The sequence below is a fragment of the Ostrea edulis genome, chromosome 10 (assembly GCF_947568905.1).
Source record: "Ostrea edulis chromosome 10, xbOstEdul1.1, whole genome shotgun sequence".
Lineage (NCBI taxonomy): Eukaryota > Metazoa > Mollusca > Bivalvia > Ostreida > Ostreidae > Ostrea > Ostrea edulis.
The window spans coordinates 7,822,621-7,840,318 of NC_079173.1; the positions used below are offsets into that span (position 1 = coordinate 7,822,621).

Below are 17,698 nucleotides of genomic sequence, written 5' to 3' on the forward strand. Positions count from 1 at the left end.
GGAAAATCTTTAAATATGGGCCAAGGTGATTCAGGTGAGCAATGTTGTGTATGTACTTACATTGACATATTTACAGTATTATAAATCGAGTTGAGTCTCAACTGACTGTGACATGTTTACAGTAAATCTTGTTGTGTATGTACTCACTGTGACATGTTTACAGTAAATCTCATGTCTGTACTCACTGTGACATGTTTACATTAAATCTTGTTGTGTCTGTACTCATTGTGACATGTTTACAGTAAATCTCATTGTGTATATACTTACTGTGACATGTTTACAGTAAATCTTATTGTGTCTGTACTAAATGTGACATGTTTACAGTAAACCTTGTTGTGTTTGTACTCACTGTGACATGTTTACAGTAAATCTCATTGTGTATGTACTCATTGTGACATGTTTACAGTAAATCTTGTTGTGTTTGTACTCACTGTGACATGTTTACAGTAAATCTTGTTGTGTCTGTACTCATTGTGACATGTTTACAGTAAATCTCATTGTGTCTGTACTCATTGTGACATGTTTACAGTAAATCTCATTGTGTCTGTACTCACTGTGACATGTTTACAGTAAATCTTGTTGTGTCTGTACTCATTGTGACATGTTTACAGTAAATCTTGTTGTGTTTGTACTCACTGTGACATGTTTACAGTAAATCTTGTTGTGTCTGTACTCATTGTGACATGTTTACAGTAAATCTCATTGTGTCTGTACTCACTGTGACATGTTTACAGTAAATCTTGTTGTGTCTGTACTCACTGTGATATGTTTACAGTAAATCTTGTTGTGTTTGTACTCACTGTGACATGTTTACAGTAAATCTTGTTGTGTCTGTACTCACTGTGACATGTTGTCAGGCATGCACACTACCCCGACCTGTATACTCGCCCCATCCTATTTAACAAAGCAGTGTTCAACAATAAAACTCTTCATTTCCAATCTACATATCAACAGTTAACCAGAGCCAAGTTAATTCACTGCCATCTTGTAGTGAAATATAAAATAAGAATTTTTAAATAGCCAAACTGCCAAAAATCAGAGGCAACCTTTAATCTAGAAATGAACTGGTTGTCTACTATAATCTACAAATGGATTGTAGTGTACTATAATCTAGAAATGGACTGTTGTCTATTATAATCTAGAAATGGACTAGTTCTCTACTATAATCTAGAAATGGACTGGTCTACTATAATCTAGAAATGGACTGTTGTCTACTATAATCTAGAAATTGACTAGTTCTCTACTACAATCTAGAACTGGACTGTTGTCTACTATAATCTAGAAATGGACTGTTGTCTACTATAATCTAGAAATGGACTGTTGTCTACTATAATCTAGAAATTGACTAGTTCTCTACTACAATCTAGAAATGGACTGTTGTCTACTATAATCTAGAAATGGACTGTTGTCTACTATAATCTAGAAATGGACTGGTCTACTATAATCTAGAAATTGACTAGTTCTCTACTACAATCTAGAAATGGACTGTTGTCTACTATAATCTAGAAATGGACTGTTGTCTACTATAATCTAGAAATGGACTGTTGTCTACTACAATCTAGAAATAGACTGTTGTCTACTATAATCTAGAAATGGACTAGTTCTCTACTATAATCTAGAAATGGACTAGTTCTCTACTATAATCTAGAAATGGACTGTTGTCTACTATAATCTAGAAATGGACTGTTGTCTACTATAATCTAGAAATGGACTGTTGTCTACTATAATCTAGAAATGGACTAGTTCTCTACTATAACCTAGAAATGGACTAGTTCTCTACTATAATCTAGAAATGGACTGTTGTCTACTATAATCTAGAAATGGACTGGTTCTCTACTATAATCTAGAAATGGACTGTTGTCTACTATAATCTAGAAATGGACTGTTGTCTACTATAATCTAGGAATGGACTGGTTGCCTACTATAATCTAGGAATGGACTAGTTCTCTACTATAATCTAGAAATGGACTAGTCTAATATAATCTAGAAATGGACTGGTTGCCTACCTCGGTGAAGATGAAGTGAATTACATATCTATAAATGGACCTCCAGTTTCGTACTCCTACAAAAAAAAATTATGATGAGTTGTGTGCAAAGAGTAAACTTTATTCATTGAAATAAATGTGATTGAAAAAGAATCAGATGTTAACTCATTAGATAACTAGTTTTCAAGATAATTAATATTATGCTTGGATGAGTTTTGTTCGCAGCTTATGTGGTCACAAGGTCGGGTGATATAAATGGTAAGTCCGTGCTGTTTCATTCTACCACTCCCTGGAACTTGAAGAATTTGTTGAATGCTTGTACACTATACCATACTATTGAAAAATATATTGGAAGTTGTTTGTATGCACATGACGCTGTTTAATTTTTGATATAGAATGTGGCAATGACAATAAATGTTCTAGCGAGCAGTATTACTATATACAAATCTTTTGTTATCATTAAAGTGTAATTAATTTATACTTGGACGAACAAAGTGAGGGAGAATAGATAAGATAAGATAAGATATGTTTATTCCAATTTTGGGCCCAGAGGGCATAACAGTAAGACATTTTATAAAGAAGGAAATTCAAAAAAGAAAGAAAGTTTACAACATTAACAGAATATAAAAATAATTCGGATATTGTGTGATATTTCATAATGATTTCATTTCTAACAACATAACATGATATTGTGTGATATTTCATAATGATTTCATTTCTAACAACATAACATGATATTGTGTGATATTTCATAATGATTTGATTTCTAACAACATAACATGATATTGTGTGGTATTTCATGATGATTTGATTTCTAACAACATAACATGATATTGTGTGATATTTCATGATGATTTGATTTCTAACAACATAACATGATATTGTGTGATATTTCATAATGATTTGATTTCTAACAACATAACATGATATTGTGTGGTATTTCATGATGATTTGATTTCTAACAACATAACATGATATTGTGTGATATTTCATAATGATTTGATTTCTAACAACATAACATGATATTGTGTGATATTTCATGATGATTTGATTTCTAACAACATAACATGATATTGTGTGATATTTCATAATGATTTCATTTCTAACAACATAACATGATATTGTGTGATATTTCATGATGATTTGATTTCTAACAACATAACATGATATTGTGTGGTATTTCATGATGATTTGATTTCTAACAACATAACATGATATTGTGTGATATTTCATCATGATTTGATTTCTAACAACATAACATGATATTATGTGATATTTCATGATGATTTGATTTCTAACAACATAACATGATATTGTGTGATATTTCATGATGATTTGATTTCTAACAACATAACATGATATTGTGTGATATTTCATAATGATTTGATTTCTAACAACATAACATGATATTGTGTGGTATTTCATGATGATTTGATTTCTAATAACATAACATGCTATTTTACATTATGGTGATGATATCTATCATCATGAAGTGTAAGTTTACAAATGATGATAATGATGATGATGATGATGATGATTCGTACCATAAGAGTGGTCCCTGATGGTCTTCAGCCGGAGAAACTGCTCCTCCCTCCCCTCAATCTCCACTTTTCCACTTAGTTCTCCCCATTGTTCATAATGAGTCTGGTGGTCCCTGTACAAAGATGTATGATAGTTACATAGTGAGTCTGGTGGTGTCTGTATAGAGATGTATGATAGTTACATAGTGAGTCTGGTGGTGTCTGTATAGAGATGTATGATAGTTACATAGTGATCTGGTGGTCCCTGTATAGAGATGTATAATAGCTACATAGTGAGTCTGGTGGTGTCTGTATAGATTGTATAATAGTTACATAGTGAGTCTGGTGGTCCCTGTATAGAGATGTATAATAGTTACATTGTGAGTCTGGTGGTGTCTGTATAGAGATGTATAATAGTTACATAGTGAGTCTGGTGGTCCCTATATAGAGATGTATAATAGTTACATATTGAGTCTGGTGGTGTCTGTATAGAGATGTATAATAGTTATATAGTGAGTCTGGTGGTGTCTGTATAGAGATGTATAATAGTTACATAGTGAGTCTGGTGGTCCCTGTATAGAGATGTATAATAGTTACATAGTGAGTCTGGTGGTGTCTGTACAGAGATGTATAATAGTTTTATAGTGAGTCTGGTAGTCCCTGTATAGAAATGTGTAATAGTTACATTGTGAGTCTGGTGGTGTCTGTATAGAGATGTATAATAGTTACATAGTGAGTCTGGTGGTCCCTGTATAGAGATGTATAATAGTTACATAGTGAGTCTGGTGGTGTCTGTACAGAGATGTATAATAGTTACATAGTGAGTCTGGTGGTGTCTGTATAGAGATGTATAATAGTTACATAGTGAGTCTGGTGGTGCCTGTACAGATATGTATATTAGTTACATAGTGAGTCTGGTGGTGCCTGTATAGAGATGTATAATAGCTACATAGTGAGTCTGGTGGTGCCTGTATAGAGATGTATAATAGTTACATAGTGAGTCTGGTGGTGCCTGTATAGAGATGTATAATAGTTTTATAGTGAGTCTGGTGGTCCCTGTATAGAGATGTATAATAGTTACATAGTGAGTCTGGTGGTGTCTGTACAGAGATGTATAATAGTTTTATAGTGAGTCTGGTGGTGTCTGTATAGAGATGTATAATAGTTACATAGTGAGTCTGGTGGTCCCTGTATAGAGATGTATAATAGTTACATAGTGAGTCTGGTGGTGTCTGTACAGAGATGTATAATAGTTACATAGTGAGTCTGGTGGTGTCTGTATAGAGATGTATAATAGTTACATAGTGAGTCTGGTGGTGCCTGTACAGATATGTATATTAGTTACATAGTGAGTCTGGTGGTGCCTGTATAGAGATGTATAATAGCTACATAGTGAGTCTGGTGGTGCCTGTATAGAGATGTATAATAGTTACATAGTGAGTCTGGTGGTGCCTGTATAGAGATGTATAATAGTTACATAGTGAGTCTGGTGGTGTCTGTATAGAGATGTATAATAGTTACATAGTGAGTCTGGTGGTGCCTGTATAGAGATGTATAATAGTTACATAGTGAGTCTGGTGGTGTCTGTATAGAGATGTATGATAGTTACATTGTGAGTCTGGTGGTGTCTGTATAGAGATGTATAATAGTTACATAGTGAGTCTGGTGGTGTCTGTACAGAGATGTATAATAGTTACATAGTGAGTCTGGTGGTGCCTGTACAGATGTGTATATTAGTTACATAGTGAGTCTGGTGGTGCCTGTATAGAGATGTGTAATAGTTACATAGTGAGTCTGGTGGTGCCTGTATAGAGATGTATAATAGTTACATAGTGAGTCTGGTGGTGCCTGTATAGAGATGTATAATAGTTTCATTGTGAGTTTGGTGGTGTCTGTATAGAGATGTATAATAGTTACATAGTGAGTCTGGTGGTGTCTGAATGAAAGTAAATAGTATGTGGTCATTCTGTAAACGTGCGTTAGTTACATACTAGTCTGGTGCAAAAGATCTAGAGTGACCCACAAAGAAGCTACATAGAAAGTTTCAGGTTTGATATTTGACAGAGAAATGAACAGATGAACATACAGACATCGCCGTACTATAATATGTCCTGTCTAAAAACGGGCGTATAAAAAAAGAGTAATATCATTTGAATATTCCAGTGACAGTTTTAAGTAGCAGGATAACAAGAGTATAGTGGATTCTGATTTCAAACGTTTTAGGCACAGTAAATTTTGATAGTGCTGTTGTTTGCACCTCTGAAGTCTCCTGTAGAAGTCTCTGGTCCACTCCTCTTGAGCCATTGCGTTGGCCAAAGCTCCTTGGTTGATATTTGTGTCAAAATTAAATAGGTCTGTAAAGGCCTTCCATCTGAAACAATATGTAGTTCTTAGTTAGAAATAAGATAAACAATAATTACGATTAGCATTAATGCTAACAAAAATATACACAGCCTTAAATTATTAAAGTAGGTCACGGCTCGGGAGAATATATAAATTTTGACAGGGAATGCGTCAGTCCATACACCCTGCCAAGAATCCATATAATGAATATGTTCTACAGTAGAGCGATCAATGTAATGTTTATTTTACAGCGCGGTCAAGTATATAAATATATCAAAGCCATTTTGTATCCCATCTATTCTTGGCAGGGTACATTGCCTCATATCCCGGTTTGTCGTCCAGTACATTTTCCTCTGCAGTGGGACATATCTTAATATGCCCAAGTCTTCATTTAGACTAAGCGAAGTAGTATTGGAACAACTGTCAAGCAAATGAAAATCAGGCTTTCACAACCTCTTAAGATAACAAAGCATTGATTTCATTATCAAGTTTTAAGATTTTTTTTAATGATAGACTTCAATAAATGTCATCAAGAACACTGTGAACAGAAAACAAAGTTGACTGTTGATGTATCCAGCTATGATACAGTCGAAATCATTGTTATCCAAAATGTCAGTTTGACCTGGGAGATTTTTCTTTTAAACATTGCACGATTACGCAAAAAATGTAAACATCCATGTCAATTTAAAAAGTTGCATTCGAATATAAGTGGATTATTTTAACCAATACATTTGGAAAAACCCAAACTATTTAATTGTTTGTACTGTAAAAAGACATATAACAGTATAATAACTATATTACTGAATTTTATTCAGTTCAGAATTAGTTATGTTGAACACATTTATTTTGAAATAAATATTGTTTGACGCCTCATACAATCAAACCAACGGTAGCACCTTATTAATATATTTCACAGACAAGATGTGTTTGTGAAACATTGAATGATGCCCCGGATTACAACACAGTGTAACCAGGTCAAAGGTCAAGGTTAAAGTCACAAGGTCATAGATTTTGGTGTCAATGGAAATGTCTTGCCACAAGAAATACACATACCAAATATGAAAGCTCTACCTCTTATGGTGTAAAAGATATGACCAAGGTTAAAGTTTTTTGCCACAGACAGACAGATGACAGGCCAAAAACTATATGCCTCCAAATCTTCGATTCTGGGGTGAAAACATAGATATCTATGATCTGAATTCCATTTGATAGCATAAGCAGTAGCAATATAAAATACTTACGTAAAGGAAAATTTGGTGTACACCAAGGTGTCATCTTTCCTCTCAAGTTCTTTACAAACTCCTCTCCTATAATTCATCATAAGAGAAAACAGCTATGAATTATTATATAGCCTTATTATATGCAAGTTTAATCATAAAATATTTGGACTACTTTCAGACTACCTAAAATATGTATGACCCCTCCCCACAAAAAAAAATTCCCTCAGTGCATGGACCCAAAAGAATTATATGATCCCTGCATTCATAATGAATTTTACTGTCACAATAGAAATGATTCCATTATTAACTGAGATATAAGTTTTACTGTAATCTTATTGATAGAGCAAAACAAATTTATTTTCAACTGCATTATTATCCTTTTCATCTATAAATATAAGAGGCTACATATACATTTAGCATATGCATCATAACTGTAACTCAGAAAGATTATATCTCTGTAACCATGCACTGCACAAAATGTTTTGTCTATTTTCTTACTATCAATGTAACAAAATGAACAAATGTTAAGTTTTTTCTGTGATATTTAGATGATTTTGAAAAATATTGTAAGCAGTGATCAAAAATTTGAAAGTGTAATCAGATCAATTTTGAATCATAATTATTGACTTCCTAATCTTCATCATAAACGATCTGTACATGCAGTGCTCGTATTAATTAACAGTAAGAGTTTTAATTACCTCAGCTGTCCATTGAAGGATACTTTCCACTTCACCATGGGTTCCACCATATCTATCCTCAGCCCTCCAGCAGTCAATGTTCCCGGGGTCACATTACAGACCAGAGTGTCAGGATGCACCGGGTGATGGAAGTCCCCCACCCCCGGGATTCGTAGGTACAGCCACACCTCTGCATATCGACCTGGGCGACGCGCAACTCTTGCCACCACAAACACCCCGTCTTTGTTGAATCCACCAAAATAAACAGAATCTATTGCCTAAAGACCAAAAAAAAAATTTAATGCTGTGAAGTCTTTTCAAAATAAATACTGTAAAAAAAATTCATTCGCAGCTACTTTATTTCGCGATTCACTTGTGGTAAACTGGTTTGCGGCGAGTAATGTTCATGATCAAGTCATTTTCATTACAGATGACCCACATTCAAGGACTGGTTCGTGATGATAAATATTCATGATGATGATCGAGGTTCTCGTCATAAATCTTGCGAAATTTTCTCGCACACAAATAAAAGTTGGTTTGCATTAACAAAACATGATGGCAGCAAAATAGTTCATTGCAATCAGTGATTCATCACAAACATATTCGTTGTAGTTTTAGTCAATTTTAAATTTAATGAAACCTACAGAAAACCTTAAAATTGTATATGAAATGTCTTGTAATTTACTGTTTTTATTCATTTAATGTAGAACTGTTACATTTAGGGTCATACCATCAATACAATCAGACGAGGCTTGTTACAGACCCTGGGGTATAATATTACACCAATGGCATGCTGCATGAATGCTGAACAAGCTTTTGGTTAGGAACTGGACAATTTTTGAGGATGGAAGAGAGAGAGAGAGAGAGAGAGAGAGAGAGAGAGAGAGAGAGAGAGAGAGTGTGTCGTCAGTGATTTTTTAGGCCCATTTTGGGTCCGAATTTCGGCCCTTTCCCCTCCTAAAAATTGCCAATTTTTTGCCAATTTATATTGCATTTTTCCCAATAATAAAATTATGAAAAGAAAACGTATTTGAGAAAAATAAACATTTGATGTGAATATTATATACATAAGACTTAACAAAGAGTTATGGGAATGATGATTTGGATAGAATAGTTGAAAATTTTAGAAGGTTAAAGAAAATTAGATGTGTAAAATAAAGATAATGTAATGTTTGATGGGATTTCAAAACTTATTTACGATAAAATTGATTTTACCCAATTTCACTGAAATGTCGACAATTTTTCCCAATTCAAAAGCCACAGGACCCTTGTAAAAAATGTAGAAAAATCACTGGCATTGACATTCACTTAGATATTAATTGAAATTTCTTCCTGCAGTATAAATAGACATTACTGACTGTGATACTACGGAAATAAGATTTTGTATCCTCTTCTCATCGATAGACAGATGATGAAATGGATTTTTGTGACAGTCAGATCAACATGAACAGTTATATATTACAAATGAGAAGATAAACATTCCCATTCTAATGCAGTTTTACATTTTGCTTAATGTTTATTTTTTCTTGTTGACGGTTTCGCCCTGTTTTAAATTTGCCCTGTTTTGAATTTCCCCAGTCTTGAATTCACCCACTGACAACAAGGGCAAAAGCCATGGGGTGAAAATAAAACAGGGGCAAATATATTTCCTGTATACAGTAGTTATAACAGAGAAGTTACAACAGAGAAGTTATATAGCTATAACAGAAGTTACATAGTAATAACAGAGAAATTACATAGTTATAACAGAGAAGTTACAGAGTTATAACAGAAGTTACATAGTTATAATAGAGATGTTACATAGTTTTAACAGATAAGTTACATAGCTATAACAGAGAAGTTATATAGTTATAATAGAGAAGTTACATAGTTATAACAGAGAAGTTACATAGTTATAACAGAAAAGTTACATAGTTATAATAGAGAAGTTACATAGTTATAACAGAGAAGTTACATAGTTATAACAGATAAGTTACATAGCTATAACAGAGAAGTTATATAGTTATAATAGAGAAGTTACATAGTTATAACAAAGAAGTTACATAGTTATAACAGAAAAGTTACATAGTTATAATAGAGAAGTTACATAGTTATAACAGAAAAGTTACATAGTTATAACAGAAGTTACATAGTTATAACAGAGAAGTTACATAGTTATAACAGAGAAGTTACATAGTTATAACAGAGAAGTTACATAGTTATGACAGAAGTTACATAGTTATAACAGAGAAGTTACATAGTTATAATAGAGAAGTTACATAGTTATAACAGAGAATATACATAGTTATAACAGAAGTTACATAGCTATAACAGAGAAGTTACATAGTTATAACAGAGAAGTTACATAGCTATAACAGAGAAGTTACATAGTTATAACAGATAAGTTACATAGCTATAACAGAGAAGTTATATAGTTATAATAGAGAAGTTACATAGTTATAACAGAGAAGTTACATAGTTATAACAGAGAAATTACATAGTTATAACAGGGGAGTTACATAGTTATAACAGAAGTTACATAGTTATAACAGAGAAGTTACATAGTTATAACAGAAGTTACATAGTTATAACAGAGAAGTTACATAGTTATAACAGAGAAATTACATAGTTATAACAGAAGTTACATAGCTATAACAGAGAAGTTACATAGTTATAACAGAAGTTACATAGTTATAACAGAGAAATTACATAGTTATAACAGAAGTTACATAGCTATAACAGAGAAGTTACATAGTTATAACAGAGAAGTTACATAGTTATAACAGAGAAGTTACATAGTTATAATAGAGATGTTACATAGTTATAACAGAAGTTACATAGCTATAACAGAGAAGTTACATAGTTATAACAGAGAAGTTACATAGTTATAACAGAGAAGTTACATGTTATAACAGAGAAGTTACATAGTTGTAACAGAGAAGTTACATAGTTATAACAGAGAAGTTACATAGTTATAATAGAGATGTTACATAGTTATAACAGAAGTTACATAGCTATAACAGAGAAGTTACATAGTTATAACAGAGAAGTTACATAGTTATAACAGAGAAGTTACATGTTATAACAGAGAAGTTACATAGTTGTAACAGAGAAGTTACATAGTTGTAACAGAAGTTACATATAAACAAAGAAGTTACATAGTTATAACAGAGATGGACTCAGTATGCGAAATTAACCATGGACCAATAGACAATGTCTATAAAAAATCAAATCGGTCTATAACGATCGAAATAGCTATAGACCGACTTGTCTATAGGAATTCTGAGTAAAAAACTGGTTCCCTGCCGCTTATTAAACATATATGAGAAGCAGGACCAGTTTATAGATATTATGCTGATGTTTCTGTTCAGCCCTTAGCTGTAATAAAATGTTCCACAATGTAATAATTACAAATCATTCGAATGAGATTATTCCATTTTCAACAGGGGGGTTAGGTTACTTCAATGTACGCCATTTTTGTGCAAATTCGGAATGTTCTTTTTCGAACGGTTAAAATATGTGGAAGGTGCATGCCCTGGAATCAAAAGGAAAGTGGTCAGTACAATAAGTTCCAGCAAGGCTAAAGTCGCAGAAAATTATGAGAAAACAAAACATAGTAGAAGTGAGAAGAAGAATCAGACTGAAACTGTGCTGGAACAAAATGAAAAATAAAACGGAATCTAATTAAAAAGCTTGTGCATGAAATTGAAAAAGAATATAATTAAACTATCATGAACGAATTACCAAAATCAAATTTGTGTCTATTATTTATTTTTTAATAACAATGAATATTGCATGTTAAGTTTAGGTCTATAGGAATTTGTTGTGGTCTATAGGAAATGAAATGACTATGGACCGAAAAGTTTATAGGACTTTAAAGTTAGTTTCGCACACTGTGGACTCATGTTAAGTTTGTGAACATTGTTACATGGTTATATAGCAAAGATGGACTAGTGTGAATAGATGTTCGAATGCTTGTAATTTAAGCATTTAGTGTAAATCATTTTTCTTTGAAACATATTCTAAACAGGTACCTGTAAGTAAACTTCACAAGTTAAAAATGACAGCAGGAATATGCACCTATAAACTTACTAAATCAAATCTAATATCAACTGAAATTCATCCAAATATATCAATTGTGTATCAGGATTATTCCAGTTTGTTACGATGAATTGTGTTTTGGACACACAAAAAAAAAGGGGGGGGGGGGATGGAGACAGTTGGAGGAACATATTGGTGAACTAAATGTATTTCACCAATATGACCCTTTGCATAGTAGAGTGTATAAAAGTGAATCATGGTTTAATTTCTTTGTGATAACATGGCTTACAAGCAAATGGACTTACAAAGGGATTATCCAACAAAGGTGGATTGTCCTCCATTTTGTCTGGATCTGTGACGGAGGCCCCGTAACCAGCATTCATTTCCTGCAGAGTGTGCTCTTTTCTCCTTTTTCTTTGCCTTAGTTTGAACATGCACAGGAAGATCAATCGTTTTAGGTGATACCATCGTCCTGTTAGAAGAAAGAGATTCTCAGAGACTTCTGCCATTTTTTTTCCATTACATATTGGACTAAGATGGCTTTAAAAATCTAGTTATTATAGTAAAGATTAATTTGATATCATTGCTTAATTGATTTGTAGACTAACTGCCAATTAAAATATATTACCATCAGTGTTGTACATGTATGTGGCTCATGTGAAGAAGAACTCAAACATCTTAAAGTATTCAATGTATAATTCTTGTTTTTCCTTCTTTCTGTCTTTTGGTTTGAACTTTTTTGTGCTTCATATCCCCGACAGGGCCCAGAATTGGATGAATGAATAAATACGATAAGAAAAGGGTATTCAAGATAAATGTTTATTGTTAAATAATGATGAAAGTGAAACAGTTCAAATTCACACGACCGTAATGATTGGATGTCGATATGTTTGTAATTGCACTTTTTTGGAATAGTTATCCACTCTTGAACAAATAAGAAAAATCTAATTGTTTAAATGATTAACTTTATTTCATATTCTTTATAAAAAGAAAATTTAATATGTAACTTTTCACCAAGAGATTTGTATGAAAATTAAATTTCTTTTAAAAATATATTAATAATGCATCCACTGTCTTGGACTCTAATGTAAAATTCAAGGTGAAATAAATCAAACAGTAATTAAAATTTAAATTTGTAAATTCCTATGGTGAAATATTTTTATTTGATAAACTCTTCAAAATGATACTGTGATTACAAAAGTAACATCATCCACTCATTAGATATGAAATTGATCTTTATACATTGAATACCTTAAATAAAGATCAAACAAAATCCTGTTAAGTTCTCAATCATCTAAGTTACAAAATTGTTAAGCATCCTGCCTTAATTTCAATATTTCCAAATTCTTTCACTCTTGGAAATGGGGCATGACCCTTCAATTATCAATTAAGCAAATCTGAGTCCACTTCACCTAACAAAAAGAAGTTGTCACGAATTTAAGTTAACAACAATCGACAGTCAGACAAGAAACAAATCTTGGTCTGAAAAATCCAGTACTTAAAACATGATAAATATAATCAGTACTTAAAACAAGATAAATACACTCAGTACCTAACACAAAATAAATGTACTCAGTATCTAACACAGGATAAATTTACTCAGTACCTAAAACAAGATAAATATACTCAGTACCTAACACAAGATAAATATACTCAGTACCTAACACAAGATAAATATACTCAGTACCTAACACAAGATAAATTTACTCAGTACCTAACACAAGATAAATTTACTCAGTACCTAAAACAAGATAAATTTACTCAGTAACTAACACAAGATAAATATACTCAGTACCTAAAACAGGATAAATATAATCAGTACCTAACACAAGATAAATTTACTCAGTACCTAAAACATGATAAATATAATCATTACCTAACACAAAATAAATATACTTAGTACCTAAAACATGATAAATATAATCAGTACCTAACACAAGATAAATTTACTCAGTACCTAACACAAGATAAATATACTCAGTACCTAACACAAGATAAATATACTCAGTACCTAAAACAGGATATATATACTCAGTACTTAAAACAAGATAAATTTACTCAGTACCTAACACAGGATAAATATACTCAGTACCTAACACAAGATAAATTTACTCAGTACCTAACACAGGATAAATTTACTCACTACCTAAAACAAGATAAATATACTTTTTTTCATGAAGCCTAAACAATAAATGAAAATTAGTCCTTACAAATTTAAATGAGATACAGCTTGCTGCTTTGAAATTGTATACATAAACACAGTCACAAACTGTTACTGTATAAGCTTTAACGTGCAGCTACTGCTCACATCGAAAACTGTGCCATTAGACATCAAAACAATTATTTCAATATGTATCCATGCAATAGACCCCAATAAATTCACTTAGTGCTGGGATCTAATCAGCATCCTATTGCCCAAAGACATGAAAACACATTTTTAAAAATTCCAGTTACTGCCTCATTATGATAAAGCAATATTGAAACTTCAATAATCTGTCCCACTTTAAATAAGTCCAGATCTTAAGAAAAAAATTAAGTACATATAATGATATATCTACTGCTCTGAGAATAAAATACCTGGTTGCCTGTAAATTCCATTGATGGGGGCTGGTACAGGCTTCAACACTTCCCATATCAACAAGGAAAGAACAACACCAAGGCCTACAGCCCAAAACATTCTGCAAAATATGATTCACAGGTAAAGTAAAATGCAGTTAATTTGAATTAGTCGCCACTAAAATAAGATAAATTCATTGAATTCCTAAACTTTATGTACCATACATGTATTTCTAGATGCAGTACGTGTTCTGTAGAATCCGTGTCATAAAATTGGGTCGTCTGTGGTCTGTTGTTCCACTTTTTACAACCAGGGAGCTATAGAATTGCAGCCAATATATTTTGTGTTTTGCTGTATTTTTTTTTCAAAGATTATTTTATCATTATAAAATTAGAGAGAAATACTCGCAAAATGCGAGTACATTTGAAAAATAGCGAGTAAAAATAGTGGACACTCGAAAATCTTAGCAAGTGGTGATTTACAAACTATGACTGTATCGTATCCGTTTTATACGGTGATGCGCTATTCGCTTTTCTTAAACCTGCACTCTGAATCATACAAACGCTTACATGAACGACCGATTTCAACAACCATTTCTATCCGGATTTTTCTTTTATGAATTTTTTAAGAAACTCGGAGTCAAACAAATGCTTTGGAGGCCGGACATCGCATTATGATGAAAAATATAGACATGTGTCACGAGTCCTGTTCACCTATAGGGGTGATTAAATACATGTATCAACACTTCGCACAAGTTACGTCCCTTGTCCGCCATCTCCCAGATAAAAATCGCATTTCCCTACGTTGGCCTTTGTAATTTTCCAATCTGTAGCTTTGACATCTGTTATTTTTCAATCAATTGCAGTTAACTACAATAATGCCCCAGATTGGGGCAACCCATTAACTTGTATGAAAACTTGGTAATTGGCTAAAATTCAAAGTAATAACATCTTACATTTGGTAAGGTAAAGAAGGAAAACTTGGTTTTTCACCGATTGACCTTTGGCTGACCCCGCAAAGGGACGTAACTCGCGGCGAAGTGTTGATATGTGTATTGAATTTCAAGTATGAGGTTTTTGCTATTCATTTATCTAAAAAGAAATCGGAGTCTATGTTTTACCAAGTCTTCCGGTAGTCAATTTTATCAGATTGTCCTATCAACATTAATTCATTATCATATTGAGATTGGGTTGTAGTGATGACACGAGTGCACTGCTCACCGCATAGATGATTATCAAAAAAGTTCATGGGACTCGTGATCGTGCTGCTCATAAAACCATGAGTCTTGGATTTGCTTTGAAAAATTACTAGTGACAACCCTGATGTGGCATGAAATTGGAAGACTGGATGTAGACCTGCGGTAAACAGGTTGGGGATTAGAGGTGTGATAATTAAGAGACCTAAACATTGCACCATATGACTTACGTAACGTAGTGTCTTGTCCAAACGATGCCTGTTGACCCACTAGGCTCAGTAATGATGGGGAAAATCGTTGTTTAAAAAGAAACATAGGAAAAAAGAGTACTGCTTCATTATTTTTATTTTAGCTCGTAAGTTTTCATTTTACCCTGTGGATTTTTTACCCACAGGCTAAAATTAGCCTGTGGTAGAAAAAGTTAATTTCGATCCCTGATATAGTATTCTATTATTGTTTGTTTATTTGTTGCATTGGTCTGATGAAGGTATAAGATAATGCAAAGTATCAAAATACTACTTGTGCTACCTTTAACATCTAAGTCTGAGCACTAGCACTGTCACATTCCCCAGCTTTCGTCTGTCAACTTTGTTTGCATTTTGGAGAATCACCCGATGGCTGGACTTCGATCCCGTGGATACTTCACCGATTTCGAACCCGAGCTAAATTTCACATTGAGCAGTGTGCCCAGTGTAGCTTGGGTCTATGTACATGGATGATAGTATGATAGAATAATTATACATATATTTTTTGTATCCTATGCATTTCACATCGCTGTAACATAAATCTGATTTAAGATATCTATTATTTATTTTTACGACCTTTTATAATTAAATTCCATTTCCAAACATTAGGACCTATTGATATTGTAATTGTAATTAAAAAACATATTTATCCTACATTGTATGATACTTTTGACTGTGACACCCACCCCCACCCCCCGCCGCTTTTTCTTCATTCATTTCTTCCTTCTTATTATTTAAGGGGGTAGATGATGAAAAACTCTTTGTCAGAATGCTACCCGAATGCTACCCGAATGAATTCTTTATTATGAGATTTGTTAATAACTTTGAAGTAAGATGCTACATATCAATGAAATTTTAATTTCATCAGTATCTTTTTAAAAAATGGAGAGAGAGAGAGAGAGAGAGAGAGAGAGAGAGAGAGAGAGAGAGAGAGAGAGAGATTTTCTTGAATTTAAAATTTTGAAATGCAATGAAAAGAATCACACACAGTTTCATGTATCTGCATTTAAACACTTTGTTGCTACTTATTCTTGAAACTTTTCAGTGACACGGTCTTCATTTTTTTCTGTATTGTTACATCCACAGGTAATATTGTCTAATAATAGATATATTCATGAAGGTAGTAAGTTGGTTTTTTTTTTTCCTTTTATGCAAACTCTCTTTCTCTCTGTCGATCTTCGTTGGGGGGGGGGGTTAAAATTTGATATATATAATGAAATTGTGGTGGTATGATGAGTTAGCAAATGTCAAATGTTACCGGGAATATACGTGTGCTTTTCCGATGTTTAAATCTGTCTTATCTTTACACATTACAAAAATCCTTACAAAGAAAGATACATAAATTGCTCGATCGAGTAAATGTTCTACCAAGCCCCTATCTTTAATTGCATGCTCCTCATGAAAACATTAACAGCTGTGAAGGAGAAAATTCAAATGTACTCTGCCACTACATATGCCAGAAGTGGTGTAAATCAAATGTGGATTCTTTAAAATTCTCAAGAACTTTTAGTAAACTTGGAATCGCAAAAATCTTTCTCAATTCAACATCAAAATTTATGACTTTTCAGCATTTCACACGACCATTCCTCACGATAAATTAAAGACAGCATAGACAGTTGTTTCTTCAACAAAAAGGATGTATTGTATTGTATTGTATTGTATTGTTTATTGACCAAGAACCATACAGTTCATAGGTATAAAGTATATACAACAACTTATACAATGAAATGATAACAAAACATAATATATCATACTGCTGTACATGGACAGGATAGAATAGATACTGAGGATAATCTTATAATAACCAGGAACATATTTTGAGAATATCCCCAGCGTTTTCCTATAATGAAGGCCGGTCACTCGCGCTGGGTCGGTAAAGACGGTTGTTGATGTACAGGTTGCTGTAAACAAGTCTTACTTCGTTACCCTCCTCGCG

General features: G+C 32.9%; 1 protein-coding gene across 3 annotated transcripts in view; it reads right to left on the reverse strand.

Annotated features, from left to right (window-relative positions):
• The window catches only part of LOC125666697 (uncharacterized), a 63,308-nt gene extending 47,141 nt beyond the window's left edge, over positions 1-16,167 (reverse strand). The window contains exons 1-10 of one of the 3 annotated variants that reach the window (XM_056151817.1): positions 16,046-16,158; positions 14,542-14,639; positions 14,343-14,443; positions 12,071-12,237; positions 7,767-8,023; positions 7,090-7,155; positions 5,763-5,876; positions 3,530-3,639; positions 2,007-2,062; positions 842-894 (exon numbers count right to left, since the gene is read on the reverse strand). In XM_056151817.1, the coding sequence (XP_056007792.1) occupies positions 842-894; positions 2,007-2,062; positions 3,530-3,639; positions 5,763-5,876; positions 7,090-7,155; positions 7,767-8,023; positions 12,071-12,237; positions 14,343-14,442 (923 nt within the window). In that variant the 5' untranslated portion in view covers position 14,443; positions 14,542-14,639; positions 16,046-16,158. Of the gene's footprint in view, positions 1-841; positions 895-2,006; positions 2,063-3,529; positions 3,640-5,762; positions 5,877-7,089; positions 7,156-7,766; positions 8,024-12,070; positions 12,238-14,342; positions 14,444-14,541; positions 14,640-16,045 lie in introns of all 3 variants that reach the window. The other 2 variants (XM_056151816.1, XM_056151818.1) reach the window with 2 other exon arrangements.
• Between the last annotated feature and the right edge of the window lie 1,531 nt (positions 16,168-17,698).